General features: G+C 48.9%; 1 protein-coding gene across 2 annotated transcripts; it reads left to right on the forward strand.

The window, feature by feature from the left end:
• The first annotated feature begins 2,130 nt into the window (after window positions 1–2,130).
• CHRNB4 (cholinergic receptor nicotinic beta 4 subunit) lies at window positions 2,131–17,634 on the forward strand. 2 transcript variants are annotated; one of them, XM_073212242.1, is made up of 6 exons: window positions 2,131–2,883; window positions 7,290–7,438; window positions 12,102–12,146; window positions 12,249–12,358; window positions 13,168–14,155; window positions 16,734–17,634. In XM_073212242.1, the coding sequence occupies exons 2-6, from the start codon at window positions 7,325–7,327 to the stop codon at window positions 16,872–16,874; spliced, it is 1,398 nt and encodes a 465-aa protein (XP_073068343.1). In that variant the 5' UTR covers window positions 2,131–2,883; window positions 7,290–7,324; the 3' UTR covers window positions 16,875–17,634. The 2 variants fall into 2 exon arrangements, with proteins under 2 accessions (XP_073068343.1, XP_017516844.1); XM_017661355.3 differs by lacking the exon at window positions 2,131–2,883 and adding an exon at window positions 2,891–3,202.
• The last annotated feature ends 345 nt before the right edge of the window (window positions 17,635–17,979 follow it).

A 17,979-nucleotide genomic window follows, 5' to 3' on the forward strand; every position in this document is an offset into this window, starting at 1 on the left:
GAGGGTCGGGAGGGATAAGGGCGGGGAAGAAGAAAGGGGGTATTATGATTTGCATGTATAATGTGGGGGTGGGGGAAAGGGGAGGGCTGTGCAACACAGAGAAGACAAGTAGTGATTCTACAACACTTTGCTATGCTAATGAACAGTGACTATAATGGGGTTTGTGGGGGGTACTTGGTGTATGGGAGAGCCTAGTAAACATAATAATCTTCATGTAATTGTAGATTAATGATAACAAAAAAGGGGGGATTACTCCCTGATAGGATAAAATTAACTGCAAATCAACAATTAATGCATGCTTTACATATCCTTAATTTTGATCTTTTAAAGGGTGTCAGATGATCAGCTATGGAAGTACATTTTTCTGATAATATTTCTTTCTCTTAAAAAAAAAAGCAGTTCCTGTGTGGTGATCTCCAATAGGTTCTTCACAATGGTATAAAGGTCATATCAAAGTGTGGGCAAAGAGTTTGTTTGTGTTTATACAGAGGATCAAAGCCTAATTTGGCTACCCAGAAAATGAACTAAAATATGATATGAAGAAGAACTTACAACATCAACATCCTCTGGAAGAGTAATTCCAGAAGATGATCATCAAAAATCTTCAACAAAGATCCTGGCGCTGTTGCAGTTGTATCTGCATTCAGCCTGCCGGTTCCTAGACTTGCCACTGGAATGAAGAAGGAGATATCTAAGCTGGCCTGTGCATGCAGTAAAACAACAAATTTGACTGGATCTATATTGTCGGAACTCAACCAAGAATTAGGAGAAGTGTAAGTTGCAGTGCTCCAAAATCGTGCGACTATAGACTATCTACTGTTAAAAGAACATATGGGATGTGAACAGTTCCCAGGAATGTGTTGTTTTAATTTGTCTGATTTTTCTCAAACTATTCAAATTCAGTTAGACAATATCCATCATATTATTGATAAGTTTTCAGAAATGCCTAGGTACCTAACTGGTTTTCTTGGTTTCACTGGATATGGCTGGTAATTGTAGGTCTGCTTTTGTTATGTATCTGTATTCCTATTCTGTTAATGTGTGTACACAATTTAATTAGTAGTTTGTTAAAACCTATACATGCTTATGTTACTCTACAAGAAGTTATGTCAAAGAAATAATCTTCCCATGTTTTCTTCCGTCTGCTACTCCTAAAGCTTTTCTTCTTCCTTCCTAATTACAGCCCTTTAGTAGAATTCGTGCCTAATATCGAAAATTACCGAGTATCATAATTCTTCCAAGTGGTAAAGATGCCTCAAGACAAATGCTGGGCATAGAAGCCACAGGGCATAAATATGCAAAGAAGTAAAAAGCTAACCTTTTCAAAGAATATTGCTTCTCTGTCACTTACCAACTTTACATTTCCCTGTATGGTCCCGGAAGACGGCTGGTTAGCCAGAGACGGGTAAGATTCCTCAAGGGAGGAACAACCTAAGACAGGCACAGTCGCAGGGGGGCCATCAGGTGAGAAATTGGGAATCAATAGAGGTGAGGCTTAGAACCTCACCGCCACCCCCACCCCACCCCTGTTTTGAGAGAAATCTTCTGCATCCGTGGATGTTTTGTTGCCCTTGTCTAGCTTGGATTAATACTTAGTCCATAGGCACACACCTGATCATCTACATTTGCCCTCTTACAGCACTAAATTATGTTTTCTACCTTTATGTCACATCTACCTACCACTTCAGCATTTTATTTAAAAAAAAATAAAATCAAATAAGGGAGAAATGTGGGATTCACATATAAATCAAGTATAAAAATCAAATCAATAATCATATCTGACTTGATTGATTATAGTTCATGATGCGTCATCAAAACCGAAAATTTCTGTGATGACTGCCCTTGCACTGTTCACCATGTAAGAACTTATTCACTATGTAAGACCTTGTTCACCATGTAAGAACTTGTTCGTTATGCTTCAGAAGATTGGAGACTGTTGAGAATTAGGCTTGGGGTTGATTAATGATTGTGCATTGAGTCTCCAGTACAGAATTTCATTGTTTTTAACAACCATTTGATCAATAAATATGAGAGATGCCCTCTCAAAAAAAAAAAAAAAAAAACAATACTGAGCATCCTGGAGAAAAGGTGACAAAACTGTCTATTTTAGGTAATCACTCCCCAAGATCCTTACCTTCCACTTCTTCCAGTTGTTAGATTTGCTGTTGGGGCCCAAACAGGGAAGTAGGGACTGTGGGAGAGGGTGACAGAATGCCATGGGCTACAGGAATCTGCCAGAGACCCTTTAGATCCCACACTGGGGCACCAGCTCTGGCCAGGGCCAGAAATAGAGCTGCCCCGGTGCTCATACCTGTCCTGTGAGGTCCCCAATCCCCACGAGAATAGTATTGATTGTAACCAACGGCACTGATTCCAGGTGGTCTTCTTTCAGATTGCTTGTTCCCTTGAGGCATCTGAGATGCCTCTGGTCAGCACAGGTTGGAAGGCACAAAGGGAAGGACACAGACAGCCCACTCCGGCCCTATCCTCTCACTTGAACTTTGCTCCCTTTTACAGTCCTCCAAGCCAGGTAAAGAGATCCTGAGCTATTTCACCCTCCCCCGTTCCACACACTTTCCCTGAATGTCTCCTCCCCCAGTGTCTGCAGATGGCTGTGATCCGCTCCAGCTGGCCTGCTCCCCATTCCCTGCAGTGCTCCTTTTTTTCAGCAAACCCCATGGGTATGGACTTGAGATCATTTTCTGAAAGACATTCTGAGTCGTGAATTCACATGTCAGGCAAAGCCCAGGAACCTCCCCGCCGGAGTTCAGCACTTTCGGAACAGTCGAGCACTGCGTCTGCCTCAACCTCCCCAACGGAACCGGTTCAGGAGCGGTCAGGCTCGCCTCCCTTGGAGGAAAACGGGGAGGCCCGAGGAGGTGGGTAAGTACTGAGGCCAGCCACCCGGCGACGGCGCTTGCTTGGTCCCGAACAGTCAGCCCCGTCCGTCCCGAGTGGGCGGAGGGTGCAGCTGCCGCCCCTGCGGTGCTTGGCGGGGCTCCCGCCCGGTCCTAGTGTCCGCTGCCAGAGTCTCCTTCAGACCTCCGAGGGCGCCACCAGCTCCCACTCTCCTGTGCCCGGCTCGCCGACGCCCGGGTGGCCCCACAGCTGAGCTCGCCGCGGTTGCCTCCCCGGCCCCCGCTAGCCATGAGCAGCGCGCGCTCCCTGGTCCTTTTCTCCTTGATTGCCGTTTGCAGGCGCGGTGAGTTCTTTTCGGGGCAGGAGGGAGGGGCGCCTGGGTAAGGCAGCGCCCGACGGGACTGGCCACAGGTGGGAAGGAAGGGAGGGTGCCCTGCGCTCGGGGGAGTGGCCCGAGGTTGCCCGGCCGGAAGAGGGTGTGGGCGAGACGAGCCTACGTGCGAGGGGCGGGCCCGGATAAGTGGGTCTGCGAGGTTTGGGGTGTGGACCACCTCTCTGCACGGGTGCCAGGGCCTCCCTCCGTGGCGCGCGCCTTTGGGCTGGGCGGTGGGGCTCGATGGACTCGCCTCTGCAGGCAGCACTGCTCAGCCCCAGCGCGAAGGGACGCCGAGAGGCCCCGACTCCGGGTAGTGACAGGTTCTTCCCCCGAGAGGTCTGGACACCAGGGAGCAAACACGCTGCTCTGTCTTGGAGAAAGGACACATCGCTTTTGTTGAAATCGGGCAACAGCCTTGCGGGGATGCGGCTTGCCCAAATCGCCAGCCTGGAATGTTCTGTAGTGTGAGACCGGGTCTCCTAAGAAAACACACCCTTAATGTACCACTGCTTCTGGTCATCCACCCTTGGGGGCTGCAGGGGCGGGACAGCCAGCTTGGCCGAGGGCGGGGCTCGTGAAGTGCAGCCTGCCAGTCCCTGACACCTGGAAATGAAACCCAATCAGTCCTTCCCAGGCAGAGGCCAGGTATGGTGAGGGTTGCCTTCTCTGTGCCTCAGTTTCCCCACCTGAATTCCAAGGACTCTTTCAGCTCCTACCCTCTGGCCCAAGCTTGTCCTCTGAGCCCTAGTCAACCTAGAGGACCAGGCTACATCTTCCTTGGACAGAGACACACCACAGGGGCTGCTGGAAGTAGGAGTGGTGGGGACATAGAAGTTCCTACAGGGAAGTGGAGCTCTCACCAGAGGTGGTGTCTGCACTGTGTGTGTGTGTCCTGGCTCTGGAAACAGAGCCTGGGAATATGCATTTATACAAGCATCCAGGTGATACTTACAAATGACTGGAGAAGCTACAGAAAATATATGGTAAGCTTTCTGTAAACTGTGAAAACCTTAACTTTTTTTTTTTTTTAACTCATAGCTGCCTTTTAATAAACACAAATCTTCTGTTCCCTTCCTCAGTTAAAAGATTCACAAACCCTAACTGAAAATCAGTTTACCTTTTGGATGCCCACTTGCCAGGAAGATTCTGTTGACCTTTACCTTCTGTAGTTTGTAACCTAAACCAATAGGTATTATCTTTCCATTTCTCCAATATAGATTTTAAGGTCACTATGCTTTTTGAAACTGTACAGACACTCACATAGTTTAGAATTCCAGTTATGGGTTCCTCTTGGATAACCCCTTTCTGCTGGGGAGCAGTTTTTCCAGAGAAGGCTTAGGAAGGCAAGGCCCCGGACAAAAGGCAGGTGGAGCCCACTCCTCATCAGATTCATTGGATCATGACTGACCCCTAGTGGTAGCCTCTCTGTTTACCTGAGATGTGACCCCTCATTTGCACCCCAGAAGCTTCCACCCATTCTGGACCATCCTTGTCAGGGCATGTCCCTTGTCTTTTGAACCTAGCAGACCTTGCAGGCGTAAAGCAGCAGATGAAAACCCTCAATGTGTGTTGTCCGGGCTTTTCCCCACCACCTTTTTGGGGAAGTAGGAGTGCATTCCAGCCTATAGCAGCCCTCCTGGTCATCCCCACCCCTAGCCCACACAGTCACACATACAAGTACAAACACAGGCATAGTCGTGAGCACATACTTGTCTCCTCTGGACACCGACTCAGCCTCTGTAGCGGCAGCCTCCTTAGAGTAAGTCAGCAAGAAGTACCAAAGAAGGCACGGGGGTTGGGGGAGGGCCTCTGTCTGCAAGAAGCCCCTAGACCTGGCTCTGTCTCTGACTTGCTGAAGCTCTTTGAGTAAATTCCTTCCCCTCCTTGGTTTCAGTTTCCCCAGCTGAAAATGGGGAATTAAGCTAAATGGTTTAAGGTTTTGGGAACCCCTAACTCTGGAGCCCATAGCTGGTACTAAGATGGGATTATGTCCTTCGGGGTCAGCTGAATGCCAGAGAGGCAAGACTGTTGCAAAGGTGAGCAGCCTGAGCATCGCAGCTGGGCTCAGAGCCGGAACACAAGCCCCCACAGCCTGCAGAGCAGCCCTGACTTCTCAGGAACCCAGATCAACCAGCCCCCTGGGGCTACAGAAATGGGAGATCCAGCCTCCCCTAGAATGGCACAGCTGGAGGCCAGGAGCTGCAGATTCTAACCCCAGAGCTGCCACAGACATGCCAGATGGCCTTGGGCAAGTCATACCTTTCCTTCTGAAATAATGAGTCAATCAAAATATACACACTGAAGAGGGCCTGTGGGAGGGACCCATCTATAACCTGGGGCTACAGACTGGCAGCCAGAGTATTCAAGGAGGTCCAAGGTGTGAGAGGCAGGGCTCAGAATCTAGGCCAAGCATCCAAAGGACCCCTTCTGGACAGCATGGGCAGTCTGGGGGAGGGACAGCAGGCAGTAGGTGCGCCTGCAGCATCTTTCACAAGGCACTAAATATTTCATCTGCTCCAGATAGGCAGCGACTTGGAAAGTGCATAAAGCAGGCAGGGTGGCACTGCTCCCTATGGCCATTTGTCTATCCCAGCACCCACCCAGGAGTCCACTTCAGACTCGTTGGTTGGGCAATTCACAATCTGGGCTCTCTGACCCCACCCACAGGGAGGGGTTAGCTAAGACACCGGGAAGTCCTCTTCAGAGGAGGTTGTAGTCTGAGTCCTAGGCCTGGTGAGCTAGCAGCCCCTCTCTGCCACCCAACCCCCACCCTTCAGCCTTCCTTACTCCCTCATTCTCCTCCCTCCTGTTCTCCTGCCCCTACACTGTTTCCTCTGTGCATCCTCATCTCTCTCCTTGCTGCTGGGCCTTCCTGCTTAGCTGTCCTTGACCTTCCTCTGAGTCTACCTCTTTTCAAGACACACACATTCTTCCTGAAGACACCAGAGTAAATAAGATTGAGTCCCTGAACCTCACCTTCACTCCCAGATGTGTGAGGCAAATGCGATATGGACCCAAACACCACTTGGCAAGAGATCTGGGGCTTTGAACTCAGGGGGCCCCTGGCTAGGTCAGGTTCCCCGAAGAAGGCTGCATTTGTTGGGTCTTGAATGAGGCTCTGAGCCAAGACCACTCCTTTAAGCTCTAGACCAGGAGCCAACTGGCATTGGGTATTCTCGGTAGGTCTGAGTCTGAACCCAGTCAGTTCCCCCTAGCCTACTCCTGTTCTCTTCTAAGTGAAAGCACCACCTGCTCTGCACACAAAATCCACATTAGAGTAATACCTCTTCTCCTCTATACTGGAAGCTTTCTGAGGCCATTTCTGTTTTTTTGCAAAACACAGTCACTCAGATATTTGATGGCTGGTGGCCTTGGGACAATCCTGGCAGGAGTGTGTTCAAAGACTTAGAAGTAAGATAGTGAAGGCTACATGGGGTCAGGAAAACAGCTGGATATGGACAGAATGTATAGTGTCTGGGTGTAGAGGTAGAGAGGGAGGAAAGATCAGGTTAAGGAAGATAAGCTGGTACCAGGGGTAAAGGGCTTTGGATGCCATGCAGATCATTTGGGTTTGCACTTTGCCTACAGCTCTGAGAGGTTGTGGGCTCTGGTCTAGCTTGCTGGAGGAAGACTACTCTGGCATTGCATGGTGCATGATGTCGGGGTAGAGTGGGGGTGGAGAGACCAGCAAGGAGGCCGCTGGAGGAGAGGGCAGGTTAGTAAGCTGGGAGCAGGGCTAGGGGCACGGGAGGGAGGACAGCCTGGGAGACTTGGAAAGCAGAATAGGACTGGTTGGCCACTCCAGTTTCTGGAGGATGTCTAGAGTGTGGTGTGCCGTTCATTGCTAGAGGGAACAGGAGAAAGAGGTAGGACATGGGAGGAGAGAGCCAAGCTCTGCCTTGGATTTATTTAACTTGAAATCCGCAGGGAGAAGCAGCCCTGCCAGCACTTCAGCTGCTCCCACTGGCCCTGAGGGCATCCTTACTGCGCTCCCCTTCACTGCCATCAGTAAGGGTCAGCTGAGCGAGGGCCCAGCACATCTATGTTTTCCCAGGGGACTGTCACGTGGCCAATGCTGAGGAGAAGCTCATGGACGACCTTCTGAACAAAACCCGCTACAACAACTTGATCCGTCCAGCCACCGGCTCCTCCCCGCTCATCTCCATCCAGCTGCAGCTCTCCCTAGCCCAGCTCATCAGCGTGGTAGGTGCAGGGGCAGTTGTGCTAAAGGCAGGTTTCCAGTGCCCCAGCCAGGTCTGGGGACAGGCAGTGGTCATTCAGTGTGTAGGGCTGGGAGTTGGGTGGTTTGGGTTTTACTTCTGGCATTGCTTAGACAAGATCCCAGATTGCTCGTCTCATCTTTTTCCATATACATAAATTAAGGAATTTGCCAAATCCTTAAGGGTTTTGATTGCCTCTAATAGGCTTTGATTCTTTCATTCCAAAAATGCTGTCTGTGCCTTTGCTCATTTACTTCTCTTTGTCCTGCCCCACTCTGTGCACACTAGCGCCACAGTTTGGAGCCACCTACAAATCCATGATCTCAATATTGATTAAAATGCTTTGGCTTCAACTACCAGAACATCCAACTACAAGAGGTTAAAGCAAGTAAGGAGAGTATTATGTATTCACATAACGAGAGAACAGCCCAGTCGTTTCAGTGCGGGTTAATGCAGTAGTTCGCTGGCGTCAGGAGTCTAGGTCGTTGTCGGTGTCGGGACTCTGTGATTCTCTTGTTTTTTCTGCCTTCATCCTAAGATGGCAGACACAGCTCCAAACATAAAATCTTCACATAATAATGTCTGCAGCAGGAAATGGCAAATCCCTTCTTGGACCCCTTTTCAAGTACAAGGAAAACTTTCCCAGAGGCCTGCCCTCTAGATAATCCCCACATCTCAGATGCCAGGGCTGCAGCTCATGCCTAAGCCTTAAGCAGTCATTGGCTGGAGGAATGGAATTCCCATGGTTGGCTGAGACTCATCATTACATGTCAAGGGGGGTGGGGAAGGGTCCGTGAGGTTCATGAGTATCCAGTATCTAACAAAGTCATGATTTTGTTAGTAAAGATGTGAGGGGGAATGGTCACTGGGTAGGCAACCAATTAGCCTGCCATACACAGGTAGGCTCCCAACATGGCCATTAACTTCTCCCTGTCTTCACAGCTCTATCCTATTATCTTCCCCAGCCTACTCAACAGATGGCCTCACATACACCCTACTTGTTGGAGGAGAGAGGAGCTAGGTTGCAGTAAACTAATGGATCCAGATGTCCAGGAATAGGGGCAGGACCAGAGGCAACTGCTGCCCCAGTAGAGCCATGTGGGTGAGGGTCTGGACAAATAAGGGCAGTTGCTGAAGGTACGGAAGGGAGGAATGGACTGCAGAGTTCACAGCAGGGTTGTCAGGTCTCAGTGTGTGGATGTGGGGCAGGGGTGGGGGTGCTGAGGAAAGCTGAGGTGCCAGGGAGTTCCCCTTCTTCCCTTTGGTTTCTCTGAGGTATGGATGTCTGAGGAGCCATGGCCCATTGTTGACTTTCCCCATGTGGCCCTTCCCACACCCCTATGCATTGGGCTGGAGCCCTGCCCTCGGCAGCAGCACTGAGGGGAGTTTATATGAGGAGCATGTAGGGTTTTCTGTCCAGCCATGCAGAAGGAGGTAAATGAGCTGACTGAGCCTCTTCTAGTCAGGTGGCTGCCTTCTTACCCACTGCCCCTCTCCCTAGCACAACTGGCCCCCATAAACCCAGCCCCTCCAACCAAGACCTCTCAAGGAATGAAGAGCTTGTGCTCCTGTCCCTCTCCCCTCTGTAGGTCGACTGGAAGAAATAAGGGCTTCTGGCCAGGCTATGCCCAGGCTGGTTACTGAGAATTACTGTCTAGCCAAGGGGTTTTTGCTTAATGGGGTGAGCCCAGCTGCTGTCCTGGTGAGGGTGAACAGCCAGGCACTCTGGCCAAGATTCTAGGCTAAGGCTGCCAGTGCCAGATCTGCACTGTGGGCCCCATGCAGAAGTTACCAGAAGGAGGATAGGGTACAGCCTCCAGCCCCCATGCATGTGAGTGTGCCTCTATGAGTTGTTATTATCCTTAAAGCTGAATTTAGAACAGATACTAAGTTTTAGGATTTTTTTCCCTCTTCTGTATGTCAGGGCTTGGTTTTCAAGGAGGGAGAGTTATGGGTATAACCACTTTGAATATGGAAGTTTCTAGGAAGTAGACAAGGTGTTTGTGCTGGGTAAGTCAAGCAGGCCTTCAGAAGCAGCTCTTTGAGGAGGCCAGTGACTTGAACCAATGTCCTCAGGCATGTAAACATCAGCTGCTAAGTGACAGAAGGGGAGTGAGGGACAGGACTAAGGCAAAAGAGAGCTTTCTGGGTGATAGAAATGTTCTTTCTCTTAAAAGGAAGGGGGTTCATGAATAATACATTTGTTAAAGCTGATCAGACTGTACACTAATATCTAGGCATTTACAACTATGTAAATTACAACTTAAAAAATTTTTTAGAGACAGATGGTTTTCAGCTTTCAGCAATGGCCAAGTAGCATGTTGCAGATTAAACTTTTCACAAGAACAGTTAGAAAAGCTGGACAAAAATGTCCACCCATGAAATGAAAGCCTCTTCAACAGCTGGTGTTGGCAAAACTGGACAGCTACATGTAAGAGAATGAAACTGGATCATTGTCTAACCCCATACACAAAAGTAAATTCAAAATGGATCAAAGACCTGAATGTAAGTCATGAAACCATAAAACTCTTAGAAAAAAACAAAGGCAAAAATCTCTTGGACATAAACATGAGCAACCTCATCATGAACATATCTCCCTGGGCAAGGGAAACAAAAACTAAAATGAACAAGTGGGACTATATCAAGCTGAAAAGCTTCTGTAGAGCAAAGGACACCACCAAAAGAACAAACACTGACCAAAGACATAAAACTACAGATTCCAAGGTTCTGTGAATACTGTGAGAGGTAAGTACAGAGAAAATCATACCCAGGTAATTCATATTAAAACTCTTAACAACCTAAGACAAAGAGAAAATCTTCAAAGTAGTCAGAGGGAAAAGAAAGACAGAAGCAACGATAAAACTAACAGCTGAAAATGGAAGCCGGAACACTGAATGACATTTTAAAACTGCTGTAAGAAAAAACCCACAAACCTAGAATTAGATAACCAGTGAAAATAAACCTCAGAAATGAAGGTTTAATAAAATATTTTCAGACAAGAAATAGAAAATAAATAAAATCTAACCATAAGGAATATAATCCCAGATGGAAACACAGAAATGTAGGAAAGAATGAAGCAAAACAAAAAGTAAGTGTAAAGATTAATTTAAATTGATATTGACAGTATAAAACAATAAAAATATCTTGCAAGGTTTTAATTACATGTAGAATTAAATACATGACAACAATCACCCAAAAGTCAGGAGGGGATAGATGGAATTGAAATGTTCTAAAGTTCTTGCCTTGTTCAAGAAATGGTAAAAGTACTAATTGGTATTAGATTCTAAAAAGTTAAGAATATGCATATTGTAGTTTCCAGGTTAATATTGGAAGAAATGGAATAACATAATCTGAAGTAAGGCAAGAAAAATGAGAAAAAGAAATAAACAGAAAACCGATGATAGGTTTAAAGCAAACATATCATAACTACATTAAATGTAAATGGCTTAAATACTCTAATAAAAAAAAGACAATTGGCATACATCCTTCTCTCTCTTCTTCCCACCTTTCCCTCAACAGTCTGGGGACATAATGGCTGGAGCTACAACAATCGTCTTGGACCGTGCTAATAAGACTGCACTCTAGGTGTGGTAGGGAAGAAAGCTGGAAGGAATGTGTGTCTCTGAAGACTTTGTAGAAGAAAACACCGTATATGTCTGAACTGCAAACTTTATTTAAGCCAGTGTTACTCTGGCTGACTGTTACTGGCAGCTGAACCTTATCCTACTGATATGCTCACTTAGTTGAGGGTTCAGGAAAGTTTCCTTGAAGAAGTGACTAAAGCTGAGATCAAGATGCTGGAAGTTATTTCGCTGAAGAGGAGGCAGGGAAAGTGTACAGACTGAGAACACAAGATGCAGAGAACTGAAGGTGGCGAGGGGATGGAGGCTGCAAGGACAGAGCACAGAATAAAGGGAAAGAGGGTGGTGAAATGAAGCTGGGAAAGTTGGCAAGGCCTTGCAGACCCTGTGAAGGAGTCAGATTTTTATTATATATCTAAAGAAAGCCACAGAAGTGACCCATGGAGGGATAGAACTGAGGGGGAAAGTGGCAGGAATTTTGGGAAGTTTATTCAGCTGCATAGGAAGAATAGATGTGTGTGTGTTGGGGATGCGGGTGGTGCACAATGGACATAGACCAATGGGAGGGTCTTGCAATGGTCTAGAGAGAAATGGATTAGGGTGGGCTGGATCACTGTGACAGGAGCTTTGTGTTTTTCAGCACCCCGGCCACTCTGCAGAGAATAGACTAAAGGCTAGGGCGGAGCAGGAAGACCAGTAGGCCAGGGGACAGGTGAGGGTGCCATGGAGATGAAGGAAAGCAGACAAATTTGAGATACTTGTAAGAAATACAATCCATAGGACCTACTAATGGATCAGAAAGTGAGGTGTCAGAGAAAACTCCCAGATTTCTGGCATGTGGAATTCTATGGCTGGGGGTGCCAACGGAGGACCAGGTTTGTGTGAAAATCATGAGCTTTGTCTCAGACACCCTGGGTGTAAAACACCATTGAGCCACACAAGAGATGTTGGGCCAGCAGTTGGTCACATGTCCCTGGAGCTCAGAGCCTTTTGTGTGACAAAGTGAGATCTGTGTGTGAGGGCTCCTCCTACCCATTGAACTGATAGCCCCACTTTCCTCCTCAGAATGAGCGAGAACAGATTATGACCACCAACGTCTGGCTGAAACAGGTAAGCGCCCTGATGGATCCCTGGCCCAGAAGGACTTTCCTCTAGGGTTGCCTCCTGGTGCTGAGGGACCTACAAATGAAGCGGCATTACCTATCTGCTCAGGAATGGACTGACTACCGTCTGGCCTGGAACAGCTCCCGTTATGAGGGTGTAAACATCCTGAGGATCCCTGCAAAGCGCATCTGGCTGCCTGATATTGTGCTTTACAACAAGTGAGTGGCAGGGTTGGCTAAGGTGGTGAGGGCCAGGGCAGCGGGCCAAGCCTCTGGGCTCCTCAGGTCGTGAGTTCAACCTCAGTCCTCATCTGTGCTTCACTTAGACTTTCAGGCCATCAGGCTAAAAGAGGAATTAGAAACGAGCAGTGTCAGCACACTCAGGTGCAGTTGGGGAATCAGGGACCCAGAGATGGGGAGGCCTTTGCTAACTTACTCTCTAGCACAGCTGGCACCAGGGCCAGCATCCTGACCCGGAGTCCAGTGCTCTTTTTGTCCTCCATACTGTCTTTTGGACCCTCAGTTGCTTTTTCTGTTTGGGGTATTGGTAGCAATGAGTTACTGTGCATAAATATCTTAGGTAGGTGGAGGGAGCTAAAGAAACTCTTCATGGGTTGTAGTTATATCAACAGCAGCATGAAATGATTATGAGTATGTTAGGGACAACAGACCTGAGTTCAAATTTCAGCTGTATTGTTTACTAGTTTTCTGATTTTGAAGAAGTCATTTAATGTCTCTGAGCCTTGGTTTTCCCATCTGTAAAATGAGGGTAATAATAAAACCTACCTCATTGAACTATTGTGAGGCTTAAATGAACCAAACATGAGAAGCTTTTAGGCTGCTTCATTGGAAGGCTTGCTCTACCAAGTAAAGCAGGCCTTTGCAGTGAGGGCATGGGATGGGGAAGGGAGAGTTTGGAAGGGTGAGAAATAATACTGAAGGGCTTTTTGGTGAGTTCTGAGAGTGGGTGGTCAGGCCTTGTCTGTGGATTTCATGATGCTCTCTCCATGCCCTGCCCCCACTCCCAGCGCTGATGGGACCTACGAGGTGTCTCTCTACACCAATGTGATGGTCTGCTCCAATGGCAGCATCCTGTGGCTGCCCCCTGCCATCTATAAGAGTGCCTGCAAGATTGAGGTAAAGCACTTCCCCTTTGACCAGCAGAACTGTACCCTCAAGTTCCGCTCTTGGACCTATGACCATACAGAGATTGATATGGTCCTCAAGTCACCGACAGCCAGCATGGATGACTTTACCCCCAGTGGTGAATGGGACATAGTGGCCCTTCCAGGGCGAAGGACAGTGAACCCACAAGACCCCAGTTACGTGGATGTGACTTACGACTTCATTATCAAGCGCAAGCCACTCTTCTACACCATCAACCTCATCATCCCCTGTGTGCTCATCACCTCGCTGGCTATCCTTGTTTTCTACCTGCCATCTGACTGCGGTGAGAAGATGACGCTGTGCATCTCCGTGCTGCTGGCGCTTACAGTCTTCCTGCTGCTCATCTCCAAGATCGTGCCGCCCACTTCCCTTGATGTGCCGCTCATCGGCAAGTACCTCATGTTCACCATGGTGCTGGTCACCTTCTCTATTGTCACCACTGTCTGTGTGCTCAACGTGCACCACCGCTCACCCAGCACCCACACCATGGCTCCCTGGGTCAAGCACTGCTTCCTACACAAACTGCCCACCTTCCTCTTCATGAAGCGTCCTGACAGCTGCCCCTCTGGGGCCCCCCAGCCCAGCCAGTCTCTCCTGACTAAGTCCAGAGCCACCACCACTACCGTGGCCATGGGACCTGCCAGCCCTTCCAACCTCTATGGGAACTCCACGTACTTTGTGAATCCTGCCACTGCAGCTCTCAGGTCTCCAGTTGGTTCCGACTTGGCGGGTATTCCCAGGGATTTTCGGCTGAGGTCTTCTGGGAGGTTCCAGCAGGATGTGCAGGAGGCTCTAGAGGGTGTCAGCCTCATCGCCCAGCACATGAAGAGTGATGACCAAGAGCAGAGTGTAAGTTGATAGCCAAGCTGCTGCCCCTGCCCACAAGCTTCCCGTTTCCCACAGTTAATTCATATGAGACAGAGGCTCTCAAACTCTTGGTTTGAATAAGGAATCCCAAACTGAAATGGCCCTCTGAGGACGCAGGGGAACAAGCCTCAGAATCCCACTCTGGGAGTGAGGCAGGGGTATTCACCTGTCAACGCCCATCCCCCATGGTTGGAATGCATCCATCCCTCCTGCATTAACGCCCCTGCACTCCTGGTTGCCCCTGCACTCCTGGTTATGCCAGCCAACTGGAGCATGCTGGAGAAAGCCCTGGGGCAGAGAAGAAAGGAAATGCAGGCACCTGAAGTGGGAGGCTGTCAGAGGGCTGGAAAATTTAGGGACACGTGTGGGCTGAGGCGCCAAAGGCAAACTGCTCCATCCCCATAGGCTTGCCAAGGAAGCCATACGTTACCTTTATGGCTTTTAGGAATTTGGAAACATCAATTAAAATACTGCCACCAAGGCAATAAATTATCAAGTAGGCTGACTATAATTACAGATTTCTTTTTAAAGGTTAAGTTACTTTCACAGGACAAAGTAATGAGTGCCAGAGTTAAGGTATCTGAAATAACTGCACTTCAAAGGACAATTTCATAATTAGCTCAACAGAATGTGATGGTAACAGCAATTTCCACACACATCCCCATAGTGGTCAGGAGAGCAAGCTTCATGGTCTTGCAAGTGTTCTCATTCCAGCGCCTTATCAGATCAGATTCTTTGAACAGGTGTTTATGGCATGCAGCTGAATGGAAAAGAGTGCTGTCTCCTTGTTCCCGTCCTTCCACCGTTACTCTTCACTAGCCGCCTTCTCCAGGGAAAATGCTGGGATTCCATTAGTTAGCACAGAGAGAAAAGAGCAGGGCAGAAAAGCTCCAAAATCATGCTGTGGAAAAGAGAAAAGAGAATTGCTAACAAATAGAATTTAGGACACAAGCTCCTCCACACCGTGGCTCCTCGGGGTGTGGTGCTCAGACCAGCAGCACCAGATCCCCAGGGGCTTGTGTGCACATGCAGGCTGAGAAACACTGGTCTCTTGCTCCCCCATATGAGCTGGCACCCCCTCTGAGCTCTCTCTTCTAAATGTCTTGGCAGTCGCAGGTCTCCTGCTCTTTCTGACTCAATTAATTAAAAGCCTCTTGTGGAAAGCAGCTTAGGCAGGACCCACCATTATTATAATTGCCAGTGTTAATTGAGCTGCAACCATACATCAGCTGCCCAGCCAGGACCTGACATATTATTGCTAACCCTCCCAGGAACCCTCTGTGAAGTGGCACTTACTCAAACCGCATTTTACAATAGGGAGAGGTAGGTTCAGAGAGGCCCGCTGGCTTGCCCAGTGTCACGTAGCTAGCCCAGAGCAGGACCAAGCTCCTTATATTTGGATCTTTCTGATGTCTCTAAACTTTCTTGCCCTGTGCTGAGAAAACTGTGGACTTCTTGACTGATAACTTTCTCATATCTAGCTGGAAAAAGAGGCTTTCTTTCCTTCCAGATCTTGTCTGCTAAACCAGCCCAAGCTGGGTTTCTCATCCACAGCACTTTCACCCTCCTGGTGATTAGCTGGTCACTATAAATAGCATATCACAAAAATATAAAAAGAGAAAAGGCACACACACATCAAAAAAAGTCATTTGAAATGAGTGCTGTCAGGCTGTCGGAAAGAAACCCAGGACAGCCGAGGAGCGCTCAGCACGCAGAGCTGGGCATGCCTGCTGCATCTCAGGGACAGGCCGCAGTTGTTTGGCTGGGGGTGAGGGGACCGACGGGCACAGGATTACCCTGGAAGATAGATACACGCCGTCGATGGAGCCCTGACAAATTGGGTCACTGACATCAGCTGGCCTGTTGCTGCCCAAATTTCCAACTCCAGAGCCTCTGCTTAGTTCTGATCTGGCCACTTTGCACCAGGAAAGGGCAGCAGGGGAATCCAGACCGTCCAGGGTGTGGTGGGGGGAGACCAAGGTGCTGGCTCACTCTCAGGGCACAGAGAAGGTGGGCACATCTGTGGTGGTACCTGTGAAGGGCAACCAGCTTTCTACGAACCTCGCACCCCACAACCACCTCTGAGAAGATGAAAGGGAGAGAAAGAGAGCTGTGAGGCAGCAGGAGGGGCTGGGTCTCGATCATAGGAACGAGCAGACAGTGCCGCTATGGAAATGAGCAAATTAAGCAGCAACACGTCCAGGTGGGTCCCGAATCGTCCTTTGTGGGAAGCCAGCTCCAGCAGAAGGCCTAGGGGGAAAATAAGAGAAGGGGCCTTGTCCCCTTATTTATAAGATGTGTTTTTCAAATCATAATGTGTGATACTGGTAACTCCTTCCATTCCTAACTTTGCTGTATAGCCTGTGTTCCCAGTGACTCTGCAGTGCCACAGTGGTGGCCACAAGGGGGTAGATTGAGGACCTGAGAGGCACAGAGGTCCCCAGCAAGTTCTGAGTGGCCTGTAAGGTCCCTGGCCAGAGAGAGGGGGCCCAGTTCAGGGGAAAGTACAGGAGGATCCCAGCGTTCAGTGCCTGTAACTGGCCCCTCTTTCTGCCCACAGGTTGTTGAAGACTGGAAATACATGGCTATGGTGGTGGATCGGCTGTTCCTGTGGGTGTTTGTGGTTGTGTGTGTGCTCGGCACTGTGGGGCTCTTCCTACCTCCCCTCTTCCAGACCCATACACCTTCTGAGGGGCCCTAAGCTGCCCTGTGTCCGGGGGCCCCTGGATTTGTGAAGTGAGATGATGTGAGTGGTCAGGTGGGCAGTTTGCTGCTTCCTTCCTATGGCTGATGAGCCCCTAAATAAATGAGGCCAGCAGCCATGGCTGAGGCAGAGGCAAGGATGGGGGTCCCAGACTGAACTCCCTGAAGGCCTTGGAGGAGCCCCAGGAAACCCCAGCAGGAGGGGGCTTTGGACAGTTTGTTTCTGGCTAGTTTTCCTCCCCAGCTGGGGAGGACGAGCACCAAAGCAGCATCTCACATGTGCCATGCATCTTGCCTGCACCCCGGCCTACCTCTTTTCCATCTCCCCACCCATTCCCACCACCCCTCGTCCCTGAGGCTCACAGGCCTCTTTCAGCCCCTCATACATGCCCAAATCCTTCCCAGCTTATAGCCTTTGCATGCACTGTACCTTCTCAAACCTTCCCAAGAGCCTCCTACACTCTTCCCAAGGCCACATCACTCAGTACTCCACTCCAATCCCTCCTGTGTTCCACTGTAACCCCCTCCAGTCACTTATTCTAAAGTGTTCTCCTCCCATGGCCACATGTCTCGACCACCTCCCTGCAGCACCCATCAGTACCTGATGCCCTTATTTAGTGGCATGTTCATTGTCCTCCTCTTACCCACTAGAGTCTGAGCTCTGTGAGAGTAGGGACCTGGTATTCCCTGCAGTATTCCCAGGGCCTAAGACAGAGCCTGGCTTATAGTAGGTGCTCAATAAATGTTTTTTTTGAATCAAATAATGGCTCGCTCTTATTCCTCTTTCAAGCTCTGATGCCCCTCGTCTGAGCAGCCATACTTGGCTCCACACCTGAAAGGCATGGCTCTCTCCTCCACACTCCATATCCCTGGTCACAGTCTGCTCTATGTCACAGCTGGGTTTGGGGGCATCTCCCCCACAGGTGCTCTAATTGGTCCCCCCACATACTATATTTTGCCTAGTGCCTGGCCTGTTGTAGGCTTTCAAAATATATGTGACATGGAGGTGGACTTTTAAAAAAATTCTATAATAAAATTATTATCAGATGGCCAAAATATGTATTTCTCAGGTATAGATGGTCTTCATCCACAGTTCCTGAAAA

Source organism: Manis javanica, chromosome 8 (genome assembly GCF_040802235.1).
Source record: "Manis javanica isolate MJ-LG chromosome 8, MJ_LKY, whole genome shotgun sequence".
Taxonomy (NCBI): Eukaryota; Metazoa; Chordata; class Mammalia; order Pholidota; family Manidae; genus Manis; species Manis javanica.

Excerpts from the sequence above, each read along its gene's own strand:
- CHRNB4 (XM_017661355.3), top strand. The coding sequence starts at position 3,148 with ATGAGCAGCGCGCGCTCCCTGGTCCTTTTCTCCTTGATTGCCGTTTGC. Across the intron at positions 12,147-12,248 it reads CCAACGTCTGGCTGAAACAG|GAATGGACTGACTACCGTCT; the intron begins GTAAGCGCCCTG and ends CTATCTGCTCAG. Across the intron at positions 14,156-16,733 it reads GTGATGACCAAGAGCAGAGT|GTTGTTGAAGACTGGAAATA; the intron begins GTAAGTTGATAG and ends TTCTGCCCACAG.